Source organism: Macaca thibetana, chromosome 17, assembly GCF_024542745.1.
Source record: "Macaca thibetana thibetana isolate TM-01 chromosome 17, ASM2454274v1, whole genome shotgun sequence".
In the NCBI taxonomy this organism is placed as follows: Eukaryota; Metazoa; Chordata; class Mammalia; order Primates; family Cercopithecidae; genus Macaca; species Macaca thibetana.
The window spans coordinates 12359652-12383992 of NC_065594.1; the positions used below are offsets into that span (position 1 = coordinate 12359652).

The following is a 24341-nucleotide window of genomic DNA, read 5'->3' on the forward strand; positions in this document are numbered from 1 at the left end:
GATGCAACTGAGGACAGCAAAGAGCTGGGTCTGGCTTTATATGGCACCTGTATGCAGGCAAGCTTAGTGACCCCTAACAGATGCCAGTGTCCCTCAGGCCCTCCAGAACTGAGCACCATGCTTTCCATTTGAATTGATTTCACATTGATTACTTTTTCCTCAATTATATTACAGAATAGCAGGAGCTAATATTATTCCCATTTCATAGATTCAAAAACTGAGACATGAGAGGTTAATAAAAATATCGACGATTACGTTAGGACAATCGTGCTCGAGAACCCAGGCCTCCTGTACCCAGATTTCCCGAGCTTGCCATACAAATTAGGTCTCTCCCTCTACTGGGAACACAAGTGTTCCACTTAAGGCTCATATTATTCCTTAGTCCTTTGTTTTCAAGGTTCATTTTCTTTCCCTGTGGAAGTTTTATAGCTGCATGTAATTCATATGTCAGGTTGTCTTATCCATAGTTTAGTCTGCTTATAATGGAGAAGCAACACTATCTATAGTAAAAGTTGTCTCTGGAAACCCAATTAGTGAAGAAAACCTCAAATCACACGCAACCAAGGACCCCAAAATTAACCTTTTCTCCTTAAAAATTCCCTTCCCCGCACACTCCCACAAGCACAGTCAGTTCATCAATCTCTTTATGTAAATAGCAGTCAAGAAGCCAGGGAGGACGTCTGTTTGTTATTTTTGATCCTGTTTTGCTTCTGGCAAAATTTCACAAACACCAGGAGTTGGCAGAGCATGATACTTTTTTCTGACTGGCTACTGTTAGCTAGCAACAAGTGCAGAGTACAACTGCAACTATTCTGGTCTACAGGCCTCAGCTGTGACTGAGGACAGAATTGTAAAATCCAGAAGAAAAAAATCTCCACCCAAGACTTCTCTCTGAAAATGTGGACCCTCCTTTAATACACACTTTTCTTGCACTGGAGGACGGCTGAGTTCCAGATCCGCTGTCTAGAGAACAACACAGGTCTCACCCAATTCCCACCTCACTCCTTATACTCCCTAGTGTCAGAAAAGTCCACTGTGAAGTCACAAGAGCCCCTGAGCTCTGTGGGCCCCGGGAGCCCTGGGAAAACTTGGGGGAGAATAGGCATCCCACCCCAGCACTTTCTAGGAAGAAGGGCAGCAGTTTGAAGGGTTGGAAGTAGAGAAAGGAGGTTGCAGGAAGAAGACTCCATACTTTCGGTGATGCCTATTCCTTAGGTAGAACTTAGGAACCTCAGGTAAGTTAGGCACCATGCTGGATCCTGCCCTTGGGAATCCTGATGCCTTGGACATTACTTTGGAAGCAGAGTTCTTGATAAAGAGCAGCCAGCCCTCAAGAGGGGAGTGGGAGGGTAGTTAGTATGGGATGAGCACGCGGCTTTGCTGCTGGTGGCACACTGAGGTCCTCCGACAACATGAGGGGTTGGTGAGGAAGGGAGAACCAACCAGGTCTATAATGATGAAAAAAAAAAAAACCCATAAAACATACAAATTAAAAAAAACAAAAAAACACTTCTTGGTTCCAAGTAAACACTGCTACCTATAATTATGAAGAAGACAGGGTTGCACAGTTAAGAATAACGTGGGCTCCCAGATCGTCCAGACTTGAGTACAAAGCCCTGCTCCACCTCCCACTCACTGTGTGACTTTGGGAAAGTTTACTGAACTCCTGGAGAATGTGTTTACTCATCTGTTAGTTCTTACTATGTTTATTTTCCAGATGAGTAAACTTAACTCTCAGGTCTTTATGAAAATTAAATGAAATAATAATATAGGTAGTGCTGAAAATAGTTCTTGGTACATCATAGTAGGTCCTCAACAAAAGTAGCTACAGGTTTAGTAGACCTTATCTGAAATGCTTGGCACCAGAAGTGTTTCAGATTTGAGATTTCTAAAAATGTTGGAATATTTGCATTATACTGGTTAAGCATCCTTAATCACCAAATCCGAAATTCAAAATAATCCAATGGGCATTTCCTTTGAGTGTCATGTCAGTGCTCAAGAAGTTTCAGATTCTGAAGTGTTTCAGACTTTGAATTTTCTGATTAGGGATATTCAACCTGCATAAGTATATTGTTACTACTTTTTAAAATGTAAATATTTCAAAGGCCCAATATTGTGGTGAGAAATATAAAAGTCAAATGACCAATCCAGACCCAAACATTTCATCTAAGTACATCTTAAAGGTTAACAAACTCTGCTGACAACCTGCCTGTCCATGACAAACCCTGAGTCTTTTCACGGGTAATTCAGTGGAAATATTCTCCCATAGCCAGAGGCATGGCCTGGGCCTCTGGGTACAGCTGCACAGATTCAAGCAGCCTGAAGGAAAGGTGACTGACAGTCAATGATCTGAAAAGAACTTGTCTCAACTCAACGTCATTCCTGGCATTATCTAACAAAGCAATAAACCTCACAGAATGGAAGCTACAGTGTCCAGGGCCAGCTCTGCTAAGGTAACCAAACATAGAGAAGGAGGCAAAAGTGACAGAAGAAAACCACGGGAAACCAGCAGAAATCTAATGACTTTGGCAGAAATGCAATTATCAATTGGGAGGTGAGGAAGTAATTTTACTCTAAATGGGGGTTGGGGAGGAGGAAAAACTGGACTCTGAAACAATCGCTCTTTTACCAGTTAATGTTTTACAATTGCAGCTGCATGCTGCCAAATTTCCTTATTGTATCAAGTCAGTCTCCACTTATTGATAGCGCCCTCTTGGATAAATGTGTTTTTCCATACAACAAAACTCGGTTCCAAGGAATAATTCAGGAAAATGAAATCAGAAACATGTCAAAGTAGGAAAACTTGCCTATGCATTTTTCAGTTCTCTGAGAGATTTCAGAGGACAGAGATTCCTAATACATGACTATAATTTCATTGGACACATCTTCAAAATGACAATGCATGTGGAATTGCTCCACAAAGTGTTATGCAGTACACTGGTGAAGGAATTAATACGACAAATCGCTTTTCAGGGTTTCCAAGATACCATATGCAGACAACCAATATTTCATCCTACAAAACAAGGTTTTTGTAAGGCTCAAGATTAACATGTAACTTATGATGTACAAAACTGTACTAAAGGATGTTTCTATTCTTTCTGGAAGAATTTCTAAATAGAGGAAGACTTAAGAGTATACATATTCCATAAAATAAATAAAGGAAAAGAATCTACAATGTTTAACTGTTAAGATTTTAGTCCATTAAACTCTAAGAATAAATTTCAACAAATTGATAGTGATCAGATTTGTAGGCAGTCTTTCATAGCTGAAGAATTCAACAGATATGAAGCATATTCCTCAATCAAAAGGAATGAAATCCTTAGAGGAAATGGGCAATTAAAGTTTCTTGAATAATTTGTTTGAATTAGTACGAGAGCTTAGTTTTGAAGTTGTCAAGTGGGCATTAGAAAATTTACATGCATTGTACAGCACTTTTTCTCTATTTCTCTCCACAAAGACATGTAAAGCTGGAAAGGTTTACAAAATTAACAAAGATCTCAAAGTTAACCTCAGTTTAGAAAAATCACAAGAATTTGAGAGAGGAGTTCAGATTTTGTTAAAGATATATTCTTATTCTTTCATTCATTTTCTTTCAGCTTTTGATGAACGTTTTCTCAGTATCCTATGCTGAAAACAGGTAGATACTAATATCGATCTTCAAGGGAGGGCTGTTATGAGTGTTGAATAAGACAAAAACAAGGAAGCGACCAGCACAATGCTGGTAAGCAGAGGTATATCATAAACATCAGTCTCCCCCTTTTTTTTTTTTTTGATGTAACAAATAAAATTGGGAAATATTTGATTCATGTAATGGATGAACTGCATCTCCCTATAATTCATGTGTTGAAGTCCTTGCTTGCAATACCTTAGAGTGTGAGTATATTTGAAGATAGGGCCCTTATAGAGGTCATTAAGATAAAATTAGATCATATGGGTGGGCCCCAATCCAGTATGACTGGTGTCTTTACAAGAGGAGATGAAGACACAGACACACACGGAAGGAAGACCAGGTGAAGACTGCAAGAAGGCAGCTGTCAGCAAGTCCAGGAGAGAGGCCTCCAAAGGAACCAATCCTGCCGGCACATTGTTCTCAACTTCCAACCTCCAGAATTGTGAAGCATATTTTTGGGATTAAGTCACCCAGTCTCCGGTACTTTATTACTGCAGCCCCAGCAAACTAAGACAGTCATTCAAAGCATTAGCATGTTTTATAATTTTTAAGTTGTTTTCCATGACGAATGTAGCACTAGCCTTTGTGCAAATTGGCTTTCCAGAACCTCAGTTACAGATTGATCCGTTCATCTCTCATATGGAAGAGAAAACGTAGATCTGGAAGACTTAGGTGACTTATCCAAGATCACCCCACCCTGGGTTTGGTGGCCTCCCGCTGCCATCACTGGAGGAACAAAAATAGATATCGGATTGCTTTGAAAAGATGGCTGTTAAACAGATATCTGAGTTCTAAGGAATACAGTTTTAAGCCCAAATGTCCCATCTATTAGCAATTAATGATGTTTGCCTCAGACTTCGTTCCCACTCCCTTAGCCCCACCAAGAACCTCCCAGCCCTTCAGTTTAATGTGAGGCACAGCCCCTTTCCTCCAGCACTCCTGCCCTCTCAGCTTAGCCTTTACCACCAAGTGATTCCGAGAGCTAGGAACACTTTCTGCCAAGAACTGTCTTTCACTGCTACAAGGTAAAGTTCAACGGGCTTTACTATTTATCTGTAGGACCTGAAGACTGGCCTAAACCCACCATTTCAGGCCAGTTCAGGGCAACTTGAGAGAGAGCAATAGCTATCCATAGGAAACCACAATTGGAAAAGGCAATGGTTTTCATTACGGTTTAAGAAAAAAAAAACCTCTTTTGTTTCAAATTTTCTGGAAGACCTTGTTGAGGACACACACAAAAAATGTGGCATTATGTATGTCTGTCATAGTAAACATGATACAGAGTGTGTAACTTACTCAAACATAATTCACTCTTCAGTTGATGATTCAGCAGTTTGAAGGGTCATATGTACATGGATGTTTAATAATCATTTTGTCTTAAATTGAGCACTTAGTATGTGCCAGACACTGTGATCTGTGTTTGATTATAGTCTCTCGTTTAATCCTTGCAATAACTGAGATAGTTGCTCTTATTAATGCCATTTTACCCACAGGGGAACAAAAGCTAAGAAGCATTAAGTGACTCGTCCAAGGTCACTCTATGGGGATGATGTAGAGCTAGAGTTCAAATTCAAGTGTACACGACTCCAAAGCCCTCTAAATTAGAGTTATAGAAAGTTTGGAGTTTGGATTGATGGACAACATCCCTGAGACATTCTTGATTCCACAGGAATCAAAGCTATTTGTAATCACAGGGCTATTTGTAAAAGAGAAGAAAAGGTGTCTTGAAATTCAACCAACATGTTTCAATTATTTGCTCCTAAGAACGACAGAAGTTTCAACATTCTGCCAACAGAGTAACTCCTGGAAGACCGGCACAAAAGAAGGCACAAGGCAAATACCCACCTCTGTATACCCCGTGCTACTGTGTCATGTACTGCTCCAGGCAACGCCAATGGATTGGCCACCCTGGCCAATGATAACACATAAAAATTCCACTCAGTATGGGGACCAATAGATAATGAACACAGTCAGTGGAATTCCCTTGCAGGTCTCTTCAAGATATTCTTCAAGACTGATTTCCCTTCTTCTTGCCAAGATTTTTTCCTCCTTCTTCTAGGAAGTCAGTGATAAAAATATTTAAGCAGTTTTGTCTGCCTTAGACCTTCCACCTAAAAGTACAGCAAGTGGGATGGAATGCTAACATGAGGATCCAAATTTTCAGGGAAGGAGGTCAGTAGACTTTCCTATCTGAAAGAGACCAGTGGTAAAAATGAAGGTGGTTTGATGATTAAGAACCTGTTAAACATAATGCATGGGTTTACAGAAGTCCAGACAGTAAGGGCCTTGCGATGGACTTCATGCTCTATTTTGAGAAATGCATGTAGTGGGAAACGTGTTGTGTCCCTCAAAGCATCTGGAGAATATTCTTTAATTTTCTCAAATAAGAACTCCAGTCTATTTGAGTGAGAATGGTTGGAATATCATTACTGCAGGATTTGTCAATCATTCTTATTTCTTATAGTAATTTTAAATATTATACATAATTTCAGGGTAGTATAACTCTCAGAGGAAAATGTGATTTTATGACTATACATACTTTTTGAATCCAGTGTGTCATTTGGTGAATATAAATGTATAGGAAATGCTACTGTTTGCTCATAGAGATTGAATACTAATCAAACGTTCCCGCCATCCATATGTATGATTTTCAGAATTAAGCAGGAAGGGGAGAGTTGGAATGCAGGAAGAGAATGCCTACTTCAGCTCGAAATCCTGACATGTAAATTAGGTACTTGGTGACTGCCAAGTTCCTTTCCAATCTCTCTGCATTGTTTCGCCCTTGTGTTTTATCCAACTGTTAGGAGGCAAAGCAACACAAATCATTTGTATTTTAGTCAGCTCTGCCTCTGTCAGACCTTTAAAATTCTCAGGATTCCTATGCTGTGTGAGGGAAATCATTTGACAGTCTAGCCAGACACTAGATCTATTTCTATTGATTTTCTTTTGCTAACAGCATTAGCATTTTCTGTAATTTTGAAGTTATTTTCCAAGTTCTCCATTTAGATTATTATAGAACTTAACCTTCTGGAAAAAAAAAAGAGAGAGACAGAGAATTCATGTCTTTTCAAACGTTAGTATATAAATTTTCAGGGTACTCGGTCCTGCCCTAGACTGTACCAGTCCAGAATGACCACCATGGTCTTGTGTGAATTCACAGTGTGGTGGTTTGGGCTAGCCAGTATGGTAATTTCCTATGCATTTTCTTGGAGCTTTTGGATATTGTGTGAATTTCTCTCCAGAAGCATCATTCATAATGTGAATGCTAATGCGTATCTCTTTGCCAACAGGAGGAAAAACATCTTAAGAATATATTTGTGGACTTCCTGGAAATTGATAAGTTGCCGCTATAACTAAAGCAAGCAGATTTTACTAATTAGAATTATCTACATAATTTTACTTCATTCACTTCTTTTTGTCATACTAGGAGAGCTTTTATACAACCAAAGATATTTTTTGGACCATGAATTCAGCAATTCTCGGAGCCACTCATCAGTGCCTGAGCTTCAGTGAGTCCATATCCCATGTCACCTATGGCAAAGGAGAATGTGAGACTTCTGAAGAGTTTTTTGCTTCTTTCCTGTGGGGCATGATTCCACTTCCTAGCAGTAATGGAAAATCCTGAATTAGCTACAGTAATGTTAGAACCATTTGGACCTCACCAAGGACTTCAACTATATCATGGTAAGACAAAGCCAGAGCTAGAAGGCAGTAATTTCTTCCTTCTGGCTCAACAGTACCTATCTTGTAGAGTTATTTGAGGAATGGTTGTATTCTTGATGTTATAATTATTAACTCTGCCTGTATACCGACTCAGCTTTCTGTTCTGCCTACCCAAAACAGAATCTTTATGTGGTTGTTAATTTTCATAAAAAGATGGTCATCTTGCCTTTACTCAGTTGACTTTTAAAGTATTTGTGGCTGGCCTTTTTGGAAAACATAGAATACTTGCGATGTTACTCTCCAAAACACAACTTCAAAGTATCTACTGCCAAATCTATGCAAGAAGTATATTCAGAGAAAATTATCTGAAGGAAGCATAGGCCACGTACTCTCCTAGATCAGCATTTCCAAAATGTGTTCCCCAGGGAAAGCTGGTTTTGCAATATGTGACTTCCCAGTATCCTGTGAAAAGTGTTTTCAAGATGAAATATACCAGTTTAAACACAGTTAAACTACTTTGTGCCAGATTTTCCTGAGCCTTTCATAAGTCTGAATTTCCAGGGGAAAGGGAAAGTAGCGTTTCCCAAAATGACTTAACCACAGAAATGTTTTCTCCCTTGAATATCTGTCTAATGGGCCTAGTGTTCTGCGAAGCAGACTAATAGAAATTGCCTGTGGATAATCTCCATGCTATTTCTAGGTTAAGACAGAGAATCCGAAGACTGCATACCTGACCTCTTGTTTTTACCCACCCACCCACACCCAAATATTTCTATTTCTACTGGACTACAATTTATTGTGATGCCCCCACTTTCACTGCAGGATGTTATAAGAAACGAGACTCACTACTGAATTCACAGTAGGAGTGGTTGAAGGCACCATTCACTATAGCTTGCAGTGTTACCTTTATGAGATTTGTATAAGAAATTCCTCTCATAGGTCAAGTTCTTGGGAGAAAATTCTCCCAAAGAGCAATTTCCAGGAAAAGCTTGGCTAGTAAGTTCTTACCTTATGAACAGGGAAAAACTTCCCTTGGTTGGGTTTTCCTCTTTGCTTAGATCAGGGAAGCTCAAGCCAAATTTGCAGCTCATTTTTGCTAATTATTCAAAGCCTTACATTTTATATTTCCATGTAATATATCTTCCTAGTTTTACCTCATTAATTGGCCAACATTTCTCTTTTCATCAGATTTATCTTTTTGCAATCTTTAGTTATATATTCTTCTATAAATGACATCAAATCCTCTAGGTTATGAGGTGGAATGTAAATTAATATGTAGTATCTTTCCCCATACCAAAATCATATTTCAATTGCTCCTAGGGAGACAGCAAATACTTTTTATATGATCTTTAGTTCATTCAAATATCTAGCATGCAATTCATGGTCAGGTTCTCTTATCTTCTTGAGTCTTCTTGATTGCCTCACTACCCTGTTGTCATAGCTAATGAAACACAGAGCAAGTGTATATTCTTGTTAATGACATGTCTCTACTAAATCTCCATCTATTTATGTCCCTTTATATAAGACTTTTGCCAAAACTCACTTATCATTTGTTCTCTTTTTAAATTTGTTTTGGGTCATCAATTGATACTGCTAAGACCACTAGTAGTGACTGTTTTTTCTAACTTGTGTTTCTATCTGTGTCCTTGATTAATTTGCTAATGAAATGAGGAATTCTGCATTATAAGAGCTGACCATTATCCAAAATTTCCTAAGAACTAATGCACTGATGATTGGGGAAGGTGGGAGAGAGAAAGACATTTAAAAAAATGAATCTTTATTCACTTAAGCTAAAGTTACAGAATCCAAATTTGGTAACTGCCTGCATCTGAGCAACAGAAGTTTCAACATTCTGCCAACAGAGGAACTCCTGGAAGACTGGCACAGAAGAAGGCACAAGGCAAATACCCATCTCTGTACACCCCGTGCTACTGTGTCATGTGCTGCTCCAGGCAACTCCAATGGATTGGCCTGGCCAATGTATGAGTTATAAAGCAATGATGTGTAGCTATTGAACCTACAACTTGGTTAAAGTTAAACTCTCAAGTTTTATATGTTTACAAGCATATTGTCCTTTTGTTAATTTCCTCCCAGTACTCATTTCTTGACTTCTTACAGTTTTACTATGTAGTAATTTTTAAAATGTTATTCAAAGTTAGTTCATTTAATTCACTTAGCAGATTTTCCTGTAATTTTGGTTAAACAGTATCCTTTCTGTACAGGCCCTCCAAACACCAACACTGAGTAGAAAGAGGCTCTGATTCATGAAATATGAATTTATGACAGTTGCCACTCTTTAAAAAAAAAAACAGACAGAACTTGAGCAATACATGACTGATGCATTCTCAGGCTGCTTCCTGTGTTCCATCTGTCTTTCTGCCAGCGCATTCATCCTCCAGGTTTGAAAGCAGTCGGGTAAGAAAGTACTAAACATAGAGAAAGGGCAATTCCAAAAGAACAAATGATTGTTTAATTTAGGCTGACATTACCCAGTTGCTGGGGGTATAGGCCATGGGGATGGGCCATGTTCACCACTTAGGTTGGGCAAATTCCCAAGATGCCTTCTGACATAGTAATGAGGGGGAATACATCACTCATGCCCACTGGCATTCCCTGAGGAAATTTTTAAAAGGCAGTATATCCCATTCTAGTTGAGTTCAAATCAGGTGCTATATCTACTTAAAAATAGCCTCAGATAGAATGGCAACTCAAATGAGAGTCTAACTTTCACTAGTTTCCCAGTAGTGAAACTGTCTTTTTTTTTTTTTTTTTTTTTTTGAGACGGAGTCTCGGTCTGTCGCCCAGGCTGGAGTGCAGTGGCCGGATCTCGGCTCACTGCAAGCTCCGCCTCCCGGGTTCACGCCATTCTCCTGCCTCAGCCTCCCGAGTAGCTGGGACTACAGGCGACCGCCACCATGCCCGGCTAGTTTTTTTGTATTTTTTAGTAGAGACGGGGTTTCACCGTGTTAGCCAGGATGGTCTCGATCTCCTGACCTCGTGATCCGCCCGTCTTGGCCTCCCAAAGTGCTGGGATTACAGGCTTGAGCCACCGCGCCCGGCCCAGTAGTGAAACTTTCTACTTTCCACATTTTCTATCAAGAAAAGAAAGCGGTTGTATTGTGAGGTAAGAGGCACACACACGGACTTTCTTCAGTCCCTGCAATCCTTGCTATAGGTCAGGCATCAAGATAACTCCACTTTACAGGCCTGGATTTTGGAGAAAGAAGGGTGTTTACAAGTTTCTGTATAAGTATAGTTATACCGACATTTAAATAGTCCACAAGACCGAACTTCCTAACATTCCTATTACATCGATATTAATGAAAGCATTACATAGGTTACAAGGAAGCATGTCCAGGTATATGCTGAATGATGTAATAAGGAAAATGTAAATAAGCATTGCCTTAGTCTTAAGGTAGCTCCTGCGATTGCAGAATCCTAGAATTGTAGAGATGATGGGGACTTCAGAGACTCTTTAATCCAAATCCTTTATTTAATGGAAGAAGGGAAAGAGGTCTAGAGAAGCTGTGACTTCTCTCAGATCACACAATAAATTAGTGGCGAAGGTAGAACAAAAACCTAATTTCTGCTTTACCATTTTCTTAAGAAATTGTAGAACAATTGTAAGCCACTGATACATTCCACATAATAAAGCCGCTCTGTTGCCTTTTTAGGTTCTAGTATGTTAGGTTTATGTTCCCCTGCTTTCTACAATCCTGTTCAAAGAGTTGCTGACTTAACCACAGAGAGAATTCCAGAACATGAGACACAGAATAAACTTGAGCAATCATAGTCCATCCACTTCACTTTCTCATCGAAAACCAAAGGTCCAGTAAAGCTCTGGAACTCAACACTGTAAAGGAGCGAAGGAGCATCTATACAGAGCCTGGGTCCCTGTCTCCTTATCCTACTTCAGCGGACTTGACTGCAATCCGGATTATGCTGTTTCCTAAGCATTTAAAATAAAATAAAAAGTGTAATAGTGTGATAAGTTATTTCACAAAGCAAGTAATCACATTTATGTTTCTGCTTACATTTGGGTTTTCCAAATATGTGTGTGTGTGTGTGTGTGTGTGTAGACTTTAAACATGGTGCATCCGTCATGTTGCACTAAATCAAAACCACCAAATAATGACATAGAACCAATAAATCAAAACCATCAAATAATGACATAGAAATCCAATTCTCCCACCTCACACCCATTAAGAGGTCTACTAACAAAAAAACAGAAAGTGAAATGTAGTATATATATACAATGGAATATTATCCAGCCTTAAAAAGGAAGGCAATCCTGCCATGTGCTATAACATGGATGAACCTCAAAGACATTGTACAAAGTGAAATAAGCCAGTCACACAAAGTCAATCATTGTATGATTTCACTTACATGAGGTACTTAAAGTAGTCAGATTCATAGAGACAGAAAGTTGAATGGTGGTTGCCAAAGGCCGAGAGGAGGGAGGAATGAGGAATTCTTGTTTAACGGGTATGGAGTTTCAGTTTTGCAAGATGAAAAGAGTTCTGGAGATGGCTGGTGGTGATGGTTGGACATTATGAATTATGAACGTATTTAATACCACTGAACCATACATTTAAAAATGGTTAAGATGGCAAAATTAATGTATTGTGTATTTTACCAAAATAAAAAAAAATAGAAAAAAATCCAATCCTTCCTTTCCTTGGCCTAACACAGTCTTTCACCACCCCCAGCATCCTCTCTCCTATCCACTCCCAAGCGCCAGTTAGTGAGGCAAATAAGGACCATTATTATTTCCATTCTCTCTCTCTACAACAATTTCCCTATTGATTCAAGCAAGAATGTGGGGTATGGATTATGGGCAGTATGACTTACGATAAACTTTCACTCTTCAAAACAACACTCTCTTTTAAACATCTCCTCTCTCTTGAAATGAATTTGTAACCCCAGAACTAAAAAACAGGCCAGAGAAATGATGCATGTATGTTTTGATGTGTAGCCGAAGATGAGCAAGTTGAGATTCATCCTGGGTTTGGGTAATGAATTCTGATTCTATGCATCATCAAAGATTCCTTTATTTCTCTTCCTTGTTTTTCCTCCCCATGAGTGTATCTGCTATTGAATCATGTGCACGCCATTCAATGATTATCTCACTATAATGAGGTCAGTGGGGAGCAACTTACTCGTTTCCACTGTTCCCAACAACCATGAGAAATTATAAGTAATGACGTCTTAAATAAAATTAACATAATGCTAAATCTTAAAGATCTAAAGCAGAATAATGCAAACAATTCTAGTGATGTGGCTGTCACTTTAAGATACTAACCTGTCAACTACAGAAAATAATGCTGCCATTAATTTATTTGCATGTGATTAATGGAATGATTAAAAGCTGTTAGTGGCACAGCACAATGGCTCACATCTGTAATCCCTGCACTTTGCGAGGCTGAGGTGGGAGGATCACTTGAGCCCAGGAGTTCGAGACCAGCCTGTGCAATATAGTGAGACCCTGTCTCTACAAAAAAAATTTAAAAAATTAGCCAGGCATGGTGTCACACACCTGTAAGTCTCAGCTACTGAAGAGGCTGAGATAGAAGGATCGCTTGAGCCCAGGAGGTCAAGGCTGCAGTGAACTATGATCGCACCACTGCACCCCAGCCTGGGTGACGGAGTAAGACTCTGTCTCAAAAACACAAAGAAAACAAAGCTGTTAGTAAAAATAACTTGACATCCTGTGTTATTGGGTAGTAACTGTTTAAAGAGAATAAAACATTTAGCACTTTGCTTGCACTAGAGAAATACAACCTGACACGAAATTTCATAATGAGTGACCAATTCTGATCCTATAATATAGTGTATTGCTGTATCCTGAGTAGAAAAGTCTAAAAAGTCTCTAGTATACTATATAATCCAAAACTCAATCATAGGTTCAGTACTTTAGCACTCATTATAAAAACTGAAAAATAGTCTAGCGTATTGCAGAGCATGAACTGTCAAGCTGTATTCAAGTACCAGTTCTTACTGGGTGACCTTGGATAAGATACTTGAACTCTGTGTGCCTCTGTTTTCTCATCTGTAAAATGGGCATAATAAAAAAAATTATCTATAATGATTTTGGTATGCTGTAACTGTTTAATCCACATTCTCTGCTATTACAGTAAACCAATCTTCTAATTCAGTAAACTCAATAAAATTGTTTTGCATTGCTTTCTCATTGTCTTACTAAAGAGCTGTATGATGTTAACACATAATGATTTCTGAATCACTAGACTGTTGGAAATCTTTGTTGCTTCCCTGTGATCTTTACTGTCAGTTTTAAGTGTTAGGCATTCATTGACTTCAAACACTCCATTGCCCAGTATAGAAAAGACGGAATCCTCAAATCATCTAATTAGACAAAAATGAAACATAAACTGAGGGTGCCCGTATGTCTGTGTGACAGGGCACGTTCAATGACAGTGCATGTGTTCATAACTTCAAATCTTGAATGGAAAAATAACCCTCATTCCAAAAAGAACATAATATTTAAATAAAATCAAATACTGTAAATACATCTAAGGAGGTTTGCAAAGCAATTTCAGCTAGTTCTACGCAATATTTCTAATATGATACGCATGCTGAAGAACATTTATATCTTGTAGATGATAGAGCATCATTAAGCCTCGGTGTACATAAAGATGATGGCATTTGGAAAAGCACCATGATCAGAAATTTCTACAACCAAAGTGGAGCTGGTTTTTATTCTAAGCCCAAAGTATTTTTAAATCAAGCCACAGGGAAATAATTACTTTTGTTTCTATTCAATCAAGACCTGCACACAGAGTTTATGGAATGACATAATATCCTTCCTGAAATCAGACCAGCATGTAGGAAGGACCAGCATCCTTCACACATAACTAGTTCCTGAACCTTTACAAACAAATCCTAATTTCCAAGGAAACAATCTCATCAAATGCTGCCCACTAGAATACATATTGTTCTTTTTGGAAACATTACAATAAGATTTTCATGATTACAAACCCCAACTTCCTCTCTAATATTCAATATAATCTTAAACTCATTTATTTAAGTGGAAACTGTATTTTTATAATGGCTCTAAAAATTCCTGGTTAACTTATTTAGCACCAATATAATAATTTCTTTTTGTAGTCTAGAAGGAGGGTGATCATTAACTGATTGTAAACATATGTGTTAGGGGCTTCTTAGGAATGTTCATCTTTCTGCTTTCTACTGATACACCTTATAAGGAGCATGTTTAAAAAAATTTTTTTTTTTAGACTGCTAAATTTTAGTAATGTCCAGACTTCTAGACTGGTATTTTGGGGGGCTGAGAATAAAAAGAATTATCAAGCAGCCTATACTCAATATTCTCTTCTCTTTGCAATAGGAAGCTGGAGCTTTGCGTGCAGGTTACGGGATTTTGTTTTGAGATCAACAAACACCTTAATTCTTTACCAGAAAAACAATATTAACATGTCTGTGGCAACTGCTGACATAAACATACAAACAGGAAGAGAATGCGATTCTAGTGCTTAGCCTGATGGCCTTTAGAAGAGAATTCTTGCTTTCCTCCTCTTCACTAAGGATGTTCGAAATACTCCGGGCAGGGTGGACATTAGTCCCCCGCCCCTCTCAAATGAAATAAACAAGTGTCCACATTCTAAATGTGACACAGTGTGAGGAAACTGCAGAAAAGCTCCTAAGATACACACTGAGTAACAGTTCTCATCTGTTCTGTAGACACATGTAAGTTTTGGAATTTATGATTCACTGTCCCACCGTGAAGTCTTTTGGGCACTTTATGTTGAGCTATGTGGCAGCTAAGGACTGTCCTGTTTGCTGAAAACTGCAGCCTGAAGTTATTTTTCAAAGTTACGGGTAGTGTGGCATAGAAATCCATATGTTATAAAGTGAAAACAAAACCAAAAAACTGGGTTAGCATGAAATAGAGCCAACAGAAATCAGAATGAGCAACAGCCTTCCACTGCCGGCCACTCACCTTGTTGAATTTTAGTCACTAGCTGATGGCGTGCTAGAATCCGGCTCATCCTGTAAGGAGAGCGTCTTGTAGTCTGATCAAATCGCAAGTACATCTCCTGGCCCTCAGGTGTCATGGAATTTAGGTAGTAGCAGCCTGAGGCTGGGGTCCTGGGCACCTGACTGAACATCTCAGCAGATTTCCTATTGTCACCTCAGTCTGCCTGTGGCTGTTCCCGTCTGTCTCCAGTCTCAGTCAAAGAGCAAGGCACCCAGCCCAGGACAGCTCAACAGACCCAGCGATTTTTAAAAAGAAAAAGGAGTGCCAAAGCCACAACTCAGAATTCCAACCCCCGGGCCCTCACGTGACCTCGGGAACCAATGAGAGGAAGAGGGGAAAATGGGAACGTTCGCAGTCAGCCCTAAGCCCCGAGCAGAGGCAGTTCCAGCCGCCAGGGTCCCTCACACAATGCTGAAAGCGAAATACACGTATTTGACGTGCCTCAAAGCTGACGAAGCACCCAAAAGCAGCCCTCACTAAAAGAGTTAAAAGTAAAAGAGAGAGGGACGGGCAAAACAGTAGAAGACAAACAAGTTCAGGGCTCAGGAAACTTTTCAGGCTGTCAAAAATTAGAGAAAGCTCCTTCGCTTTCTACAGGGCAGCTGCAGCCAGGTAAAAGATGGAACTGGTAAATCTCTTAAATTAAAAAAAAAAAAAAAAAAAAACCTACTTCAAACAAGGATCAACAGCTGAGCGTAAACCACCACGCTTCATTATCAAGAAACAACTCAAATAAAATCTTTCCCAGTGAAAAACAAACTTCAAGGGCTTTCACACCAGGAGTGAATATATCACAGATCCTGACCCTCACGTGATGGGAATTGGAGGCTCTTACAGATAAGACGCAGAGAGGCGAAGTACACACGTGTTAGGTATTAAGCATCCGTTCCTCTTTGATTTCTCTACTTCCCCAATTTTTAATCACCTACAGGTAAAATACTTAGAAAGTGCCTATCACATTTAAGACACTGAATCATTTAAGACAAGAATCACTGCAGAAGTTGCAAAGATACTTCAAAGATACTGTCATCAACCTGATAAGGATCCACTGAGAAGTTATACAAAAGCTTCTAACATGAGGCCATATATATGTCTCAAAAAGGATGCAAACACAATGCTAGGTGAGCAATATTATTTTTGACTGGGGCGATGATTGCAAGCCAGATGGAGAAAGAGACATTTGGATAGGCTTTTGAAAATGGGGAGAATTCTGATAGGCAGAGGCTGGGGAGGGCTTTGCAAGAGACTCTAGGTGCCCATGTATGCAGATCCAGAACCAGAGTGTATGGTTTAAGCAAACTGCTAGTAATTCAGTTTGGCCATATCTGAGTGTGTGTGTATATATATATATATACACACACATATATATGTCATTATGATTTTTCCCTGTTTTTCTTCTTTAACATTGTTTGATGTGAAGAGAAAAAGTCCACAGAAAACATGTTATCGAATTCTGAGCCTGGGGCCGAATGAATAAAGTTCTCTGATTAAAAAAAAAAAAAAAGTATATGACCAAGTTGCTTCTACATTGGCTGACTCAAACTGAAACATAGCCTGGCTGGGAATTTATAGTCTAATAATGAGAAATTATTTCTAAATTATTTCCAAATTAAAAGTTTAACAGAATTTAAATTAGGGCTTCGATTCTTCTTACGCTGGCTCTCTGAGGCCCATAAGCCTTAACAACTTTCCCTGAGGGAATTGTTGCTAGCCTGATTCTGAGAAGCAGCTCCTCTTGTGTAATTGTCCCACTATGTAAATAAACAAGTTAAGAAAGATCTCTGGGGCCCAGCATGTGACAGTTGCCTCCTATGTCAGGTAGTTGGTAATTGTCAGCCTCTTTGGATGGTTACACAACATTTGGTCTTCTGTATGCATATACAGGGCCCCTAAAGTTTTATTTCATGGTTCAAGTAGTATCTATAAATTCATGCACCTGCTTACCATGTTTTTGTCATTTTGTGTTTCTAGGGTACTATATTTAAAGCAAATATGTAACATTATTTTCTCATTAGTATGTCATTAGTACCTTGTTTTATGCTAATGTATTGCCATTGCTATGAAACTTATACTTTTTAAATAAATTCTTTTTTGTGATCACTTAGTCCCCATACCACTGGAGTGGACAGGTCTCTTGTATTAGAATCAAGAAATAGCTAATTCTCTCTCTGGCTTGTCCTTTACAGGCAACTGAAAGAGCTGGTCCTCTTCCCCAGTGAGTGCATGAAGTCCTGTGGAATCAAAGAGGGAGAGAGTGCCCAAATCACAAGCATCTTCCAAGACTGACACCATATCTCTTCCTCTCTAATTCCCTTAAAAATGAAGAAGACAGATGGCACTTGTGTTCAGTTTTCACCTACTTTTCTTCCCTCCTAATCTGGTCATCAATTGTGATCTTCAGTCAGACTATTTCAGGAATGAGATAAACAGATGGTTACTGGGAATCAAAGACAGCAAAAGAGAAGGGAAAGGAAAGAGGAGAGAAGGGAATAGCATTGAGCACCTACTATGTGCCGGGCCTGAAGCCTTCATGGCTTCACATTTTATGTTTTTTAACATTAATCTCCACAGCTGTCACTGGAGGTATCTGATTGGATGGAAAGGAGGCTAAAATTCACAGAAGTCACATAGCAAGCAAGTGCAGAGCCTGTGTGCATCTCCAAGCTGATGCTATTTTCACTCTTTCCACTATTGTGGGGAAAAGGAAGAGAGATCAGCCTGTTACTGTGTCTATATAGAAAGAAGTAGACATAAGAGACTCCATTTTGTTCTGTATTTGTGATGCTGTTAATCTGTGACCCTACCCCCAACCTTGTCCTTTGCAAGAGACATGTGTTGTGGTGACTCAAGGTTTAATGGATTTTGGGCTATGCAGGATGTGTCTTTGTTAAACAAATGCCTGAAGGTAGCTTGCTGGTTAAAAGTTATCACCATTCTCTTAATTTCAACTACCCAGGGACACGTACGGCCAAAGGTCGCAGGGACCTCTGCCTAGGAAAGCTAGATATTGTCTAAGGTTTCTCCCCATGTGATAGACTAAAAGTATGCTGCTAAAAGGTTTATGGAGATGTTTGCATATGCATCTCAAGGCACAGCATTTTCCTTTGAACTTATTCATGTCACAGAGGTGTTTGTTCATATGTCTTACTGCCGATTTCCTCTTTTTTCTTTGATCCTATTGTCCTGCCACTCCCCTGTCTTTAAGATGGTAAAGATAATTATCAATAAATACTAAGGGAACTCAGAGACCGGGGCCGGCGTGGATCCTCTGTAAAGCTGAGCGCCGGTCCCCTGGGCCCCGCTTTTCTTTCTCTATACTTTGTCTCTGTGTCTTATTTCTTTTCTCAAGTCTCTCGTTCCACCTTACGAGAAACACCCACAGGTGTGGAGGGGCAGGCCACCCCTTCAACTATTACACACGAGAGACAGGGAAGGAAAAACACGGCACCGAAAAGGCACTGTGGAATTTGGAAAGGGGAGAGCATGTTGGAGGAAGAGCCTGAAAATCATCCTAATCCTATTTAACTGCCTGCGATACTGGAATGCCTACATGGAAATAGGGGTATGGGGCGGCTAAAATCCTGTGATGATTGAGAGATGGTGTCTTCAAGTAAGAAGTACGGAGCCCAGACCCCTTAATCAACCAATAGGAGCCACAAGCCCTCTTAGGAGTAACCCATAGGTGAGGACTAGAGACTCACCCCAGCCCCCAACCCTCAAATGAATAAGCAGCTCAGCTTGACCCTCTTTGCCAATTCTTTCCAGGGTAGCTTGTTTATTCTCTGCATTCTGTCCGTCCTCAAGGCTAATGCTGCATATGTCTTGAGTTTCTCATAGCATTCACTGTCAATGAAAACACTCCAAATACAGTCAAAACTCTGAAATTTGACCTCTAAGCGAAACTTTTGGTATTTGGAATTTTCAAGTATTTTGATAGATGATCCCAGATTAGCACTCAATGGAATCTTGTATACACAGGGCAGAACGCTAAGGAGTGCTTTTACAGAAGCCAGGAATGGCTCACTGTCTGCTGCCCTTTCTACTCCTTCACACACATTCCAGCCTCCTCGTCAGTCTGTTCAGAGGGAGCCAAGGTGGTTCTGCCAACTGGGAAAATGTTTGAGACACAAGTGGCAGGCGGAAAAATGCAGGGCTGATTTGGAAGGCCGCTTTCGAAATTACATGAACCCAAAGGTTGTGGGTTGATGTCAAAGCCTTCCTGTGGGCTCTGGAGGCCAGCGTTTGAGGATTTTCACCAATTGATTTGTGATGTGTGTGCCCAACTCTGTGCCAATTAACCTTCTCACTCTGCATGCACCCCATGTCCCATGCCCAGTGCAGACAAGCTGGTGACACTCACACTGGCAGCTGTGACCAGGACCCCGTGAAAGAGCTTGGCCCAGATCAGCTTTCCTAGCTCCAGACCATGGCTCTCATCTGGAGTCCAGATCCTGCCGCAAACACTTGTAGGTGGTAATAGATTTCCTTTACTTTGTCCCGCAGCCCTCCCTACTGTCTGGTGAATTCCCATCTATGGGCCTCCAGGAGCATGTGCTCTCCCTTTATGGCATTCCATCAGCTCCAACCCATATGACAGCAACCTGGTCTGTCCTGTCCTGAGACCATTACTACACCCACCCACTCCAGCCAAACCAGAATTCTTGCATTTTCTCAGTTGTTTCACAGATCTGGAATTGTGTGATTCCCTTCTCTTCCACCCATGAGGCTCAGTTAAAACCTATTGCCTCCAGAAACACTTTCATGACTAACACAAAGCTCTTTAGTCTTACCAGTCATGTTAATACCTGTAAACCACTGTTATGTGGCACATTAATTAGATTGGCTTGTTACATGTTCATATGGAATCCATTTGTTCGTTGCAACTACTACAGGCATAAAGTTTTAACATCTTGAATTTAGAAGGAATATTAAACATTTTCTAATCCAACCACTCAACTACCACAGTAGTTGAGCTGATTATCTACCTGCATATACAGAGTATATTATCTCACAGAGGGCCCCAAGCTATTGAAGAATGTTCTTCCTTTTAATTTCCATACACTAGCTCTGATTCTGCCATTTTGGAATCAGACAGGACAAATCTATGCTTTTTTCCACAAGACTGTCCTTCAGATGTTTGTCAAAAGCCCTTACAAGAATTTTTTTGGTGTAGTCTCACATTTTTTTCCATCTAACCACATGACTTTCATCCATTCATCCAGCTGACTGCTCTTTTTTGGATCTGCTCCAGTCTGTCAGTATCCCTTTAAAAATATGCGGGCATCTACTCTAAGCTTAGAGCTCTAGACTTGGCCCAGCACAACAGTATATGGTACATTGTGTGCCTATTCCCTGCATTCAGGGCATTGTACTTTTGCTGATGCAGTCTGAGATTATGGGAGGCTTTATTTTCTGTAATCTATATTACTCATTCATAAATTTAACATTGGATGCCTGAAAAAACAGCGTAAGTATAGTAGGTACAAATGTGAGTATGATGTGGTCTCTGCTCTCAAGGGACTGCGAGGGAAGACAGAAAAGAAACTTACCACTATACCACATGTTAAGTGAAGTGTGGGAGGCTGGAGGCCATCTCTATTGCCTCATGCTGTTTTTTATATATGATCTGTTTTAGATCATATATATGCACATATATTAGATCATATATATCCAAGTGCATACATTGCTGGGTGCTATTTTTGTATTTTCGTAAAATCTGCTGTTACGTGACTGTTCTCTATTCTTTACTTACCAAATGATCTTTGGAACTGAAGAATAGGTCTTTAAATTTATTGCCGTAGTTGAGTTTTGTTCAATTCCTGACTTTCTCCTCCAGCTATTTGTTTTTGCCTTGTTATTTCTGGTAGCTAACAACCCCCCACCCCAAAATTATAAAAGTAAAAAATAAACAACTAATTGAATTTGGGGGAAAGGTAAAGTAAGGGCAGGAAAATAATAAAGCCAGGGGTAAAATCCATTCACAGATATGCAAGCCACGAAGTCTCGCACATTTGCTGGAAGTGGGTGAGAATGTGGCTTAAGATGCTTCTCTGACAAAGCAAAACGGAAACAAGACCAATTACAAAATTCAGCAGATCCGTGAGATGAAAAACAAAACAGTGGTCAAGATAAATACAGATCACTAGGTATGGTGACTCCAGGGAAGATTTTCCCAGGTCCTCAGAAAGAATCAGCACACCTGGAATCAGCACTTTGGGAGGCCAAGGTGGGTGGATCACTTGAGCTCAGGAGTTCGAGACCAGCCTGGGCAACAGGGCAAAAGCCCATCTCTAAAAAAAAAATAAAATAAAATTACAAAAGTTAGCCAGGCATGCTTGTGAGGGTCTGTAGTCCCATACACTCAGAAGGCTGAGGTGGGAGAATCACTTGAGCCTGGGAGGTCAAGGCTGCAGTAAGCCATGAGTGTGCCACTGCATTCCAGCCTGGGCAACAAAGCAAGACCCTGTTTCAAAAAAAAAAAAAAAAAAAAAACAGCACCCTCAAAAATATTGGATAAGGTAGCAAAATGTAGTTCACGGTTTCTTAACTGTATCCTTCACTGTCAACAATAATATAACAAGCATTATTTAGGAAAAGTAATTTCTGTGAGGGTCTTTGAAAACCATGGTTCAAGTATTCTATTGTCTGTGATCTTTTAAACCATGTCACAGACCATATCAGCACTTTCCGGCTTAAAATATTGGAGAGTTTTCCATTGCACTGAGAACAAAAATCAAACTCCTTATTTGGCCCACCAGGTCCCGCACAATCCAGTCCCTGCCAACCCCTCCCCCATCAACTCCAGCTCCCTGCTAGCATCATCCACGTTGCCGCCTCAGTTGCCTTTCTGCACACGCTTCTCCTCAGCTGTAATGTTGCATGGAGCCTTCCTGTGGCTGACTCTTTCTCAGCCTCCAAGTATCAGCTTAACGGATGCATCCTCAGACAAGCCATCCCTGCTGACTTCCTCTAAGTGAAGGCAGTATCGGTATCCCCTTAGAGGTTCCTATGGCCTCTCTCCCAATTTATAATTACATATGTATTTGCTCATGGACCTCTGTGTTGCTCATTCTTCCCAGTAGACTGCTTTGGGCGGTCTGTGTCTATTTCATTCACATTCTATACTTGATGCCTACTGTAAGGCCTGTCACAGAGTAGGAGGATATCAGCAGGATTGGTTGAACAAATTATTGAATCAGTAATTGAATAAATGATTATATGAATTTCCCCAAAGATAAAATTTAGACTGTCTAGAGGAATAGATGCATATTTTTTAAGGCAATCATTACAAGTATTATTCTTGTTGCTGATGATAACAACTTGGATTGAGTAAGGATTGGACAGCAGATAATTCTAGGTTTTATTCTCTGCGAAGAGCTTAAATACTGTGATGGTTAATACTGAGCATCAATTTGATTAGATTGAAGGATACAAAGTATTGATCCTGGGTGTGTCTGCAAGGGTGTTGCCAAAGGAGATTAACATTTGGTTTAGTGAGCTGGGAAGGCAGACCCACCCTTAATCTGGGTGTGCACCATCTAATCAGCTGCCAGCTCGGATAGAATATAAAGCAGGCAGAAAAATGTGAAAGGTGAGACTGGCCTAGCCTCCCGTGCTGAATGCTTCCTGCCCTCAAACATTGGACTCCAAGTTCATCAGTTTTGGGCCTCAGACTGGCTCTCTTTGCTCCTCAGCTTGCAGACAGCCAATTATGGTACCCTGTGATCGAGTGAGTTACTACTTAATAAATTCCCCTTTATATCTACCTATCCTATTAATTCTTTCCCTCTAGAGAACCCTGACTAATGAGAATACATGTATTTCACTTTGTTGGCTAGTGACAAAAGTATATGCTTTGACCGTTAAACAGCGCAGTTTAAGGTCCCTTGTGAAAATTAGGGATCCTGGAAGGATGGGCAAACCTCTTGCTCCATAAAGACGGGCTAAAGGGCATAAGAAAATTTGAGTAATATCTACCTTATCTTTGTATCAGTTACAAATTGTATAGGCATGCTTGCCGTGCCTTTAACCAAACAGCACAGCAGCACTGAGCCAGCTACATTCAGCTGACCCTACAGATACCTCTTCTGAGAGACTTCAGTCCACTGGTCTGTGTTTTGTGGGAAGAACTATCAACTAGATGTAGTGCTCCAAGCTACCTTCTTTTCTAGCCCATATTATTCCATAGGGATACGATGGCAGAATCTTCTGAGTTGATCACCCACCAACTGTGTCTATGACCTTCCTCTGATGGGCCAGTCTTGCTACCTTACCAAAGTGGGAGACTGTGTTCATGTAGCTTCATTTGCTCTTCGTGGACTCAAACTGCATCTGGGTTATCAACCGTCTCTGTTTCTTCATGCTTATACATATCTCTTTAAAAATTCATTTTACTGGAGATTTTAACAAATTTACTATCTAGTATTTTCTAAAACCTACTTATTTTTGTCCTCAATGAAAATAAAAGCAATTGCTTATTTTTATTTTCAATGAATTGCTTAGATTACTAGAAGGGAATTTTTAGTCTTTTAGGTAGAATTTGTCTGCACTTACAGGCTTACCTTCACTTACTTTAGGTAGGATTCTATAACCTCCTCCCATCTTGAACAACAGTGAATGTATTTTCTTAATGTTGACTCAAATTATAATTTGAATATGAAATGAACACTTGCTCATTGAAGAAATCCGATGATGAATCCTTTGGATAATCTTCTGATCATCTGTTTTGTAAATATTTGGGATTACCCAGTGAGAGGCACACCATTATTACGATTGTCTGCTGACCTGTTGCCCTGTATTCTGTCTCCATTCTTATATACAATCCCTTTCTTCATGGTGTCAAGCAGCAGTTGGGAATTGAGTACAGCCCACGACTGTGGAGGAATAAAGGCACGGAAGGAATAATGCAATTGCAATTCTTAGATATGCCTTCTTGGATAAATGCAGCTCAGTATACCAAAAAAATATGATAGAATGCTTTCCTTCCGTATTCCT

The 24341-nt window shown here is 39.9% G+C and overlaps 1 protein-coding gene and 1 long non-coding RNA gene across 6 annotated transcripts in view; one reads left to right on the forward strand and one right to left on the reverse strand.

The window, feature by feature from the left end:
* Positions 1-24341, reverse strand: part of STARD13 (StAR related lipid transfer domain containing 13) — a 556563-nt gene that overhangs the window by 178655 nt on the left and 353567 nt on the right. The window contains exon 1 of one of the 4 annotated variants that reach the window (XM_050766580.1): positions 15309-16690. The exons of 2 other annotated variants lie outside the window; for them this stretch is intronic. In XM_050766580.1, the coding sequence (XP_050622537.1) occupies positions 15309-15477 (169 nt within the window). In that variant the 5' untranslated portion in view covers positions 15478-16690. Of the gene's footprint in view, positions 1-15308; positions 16691-24341 lie in introns of those variants that run through there. One more of the 4 variants, XM_050766576.1, reaches the window with a different exon arrangement.
* LOC126940590 (uncharacterized) lies at positions 1033-11309 on the forward strand. 2 transcript variants are annotated; one of them, XR_007720819.1, is made up of 4 exons: positions 1033-1235; positions 7098-7354; positions 9124-9748; positions 11008-11309. It is a non-coding gene; the product is annotated as an uncharacterized LOC126940590 (long non-coding RNA). The 2 variants fall into 2 exon arrangements; XR_007720818.1 differs by having other exon boundaries at positions 9556-9748.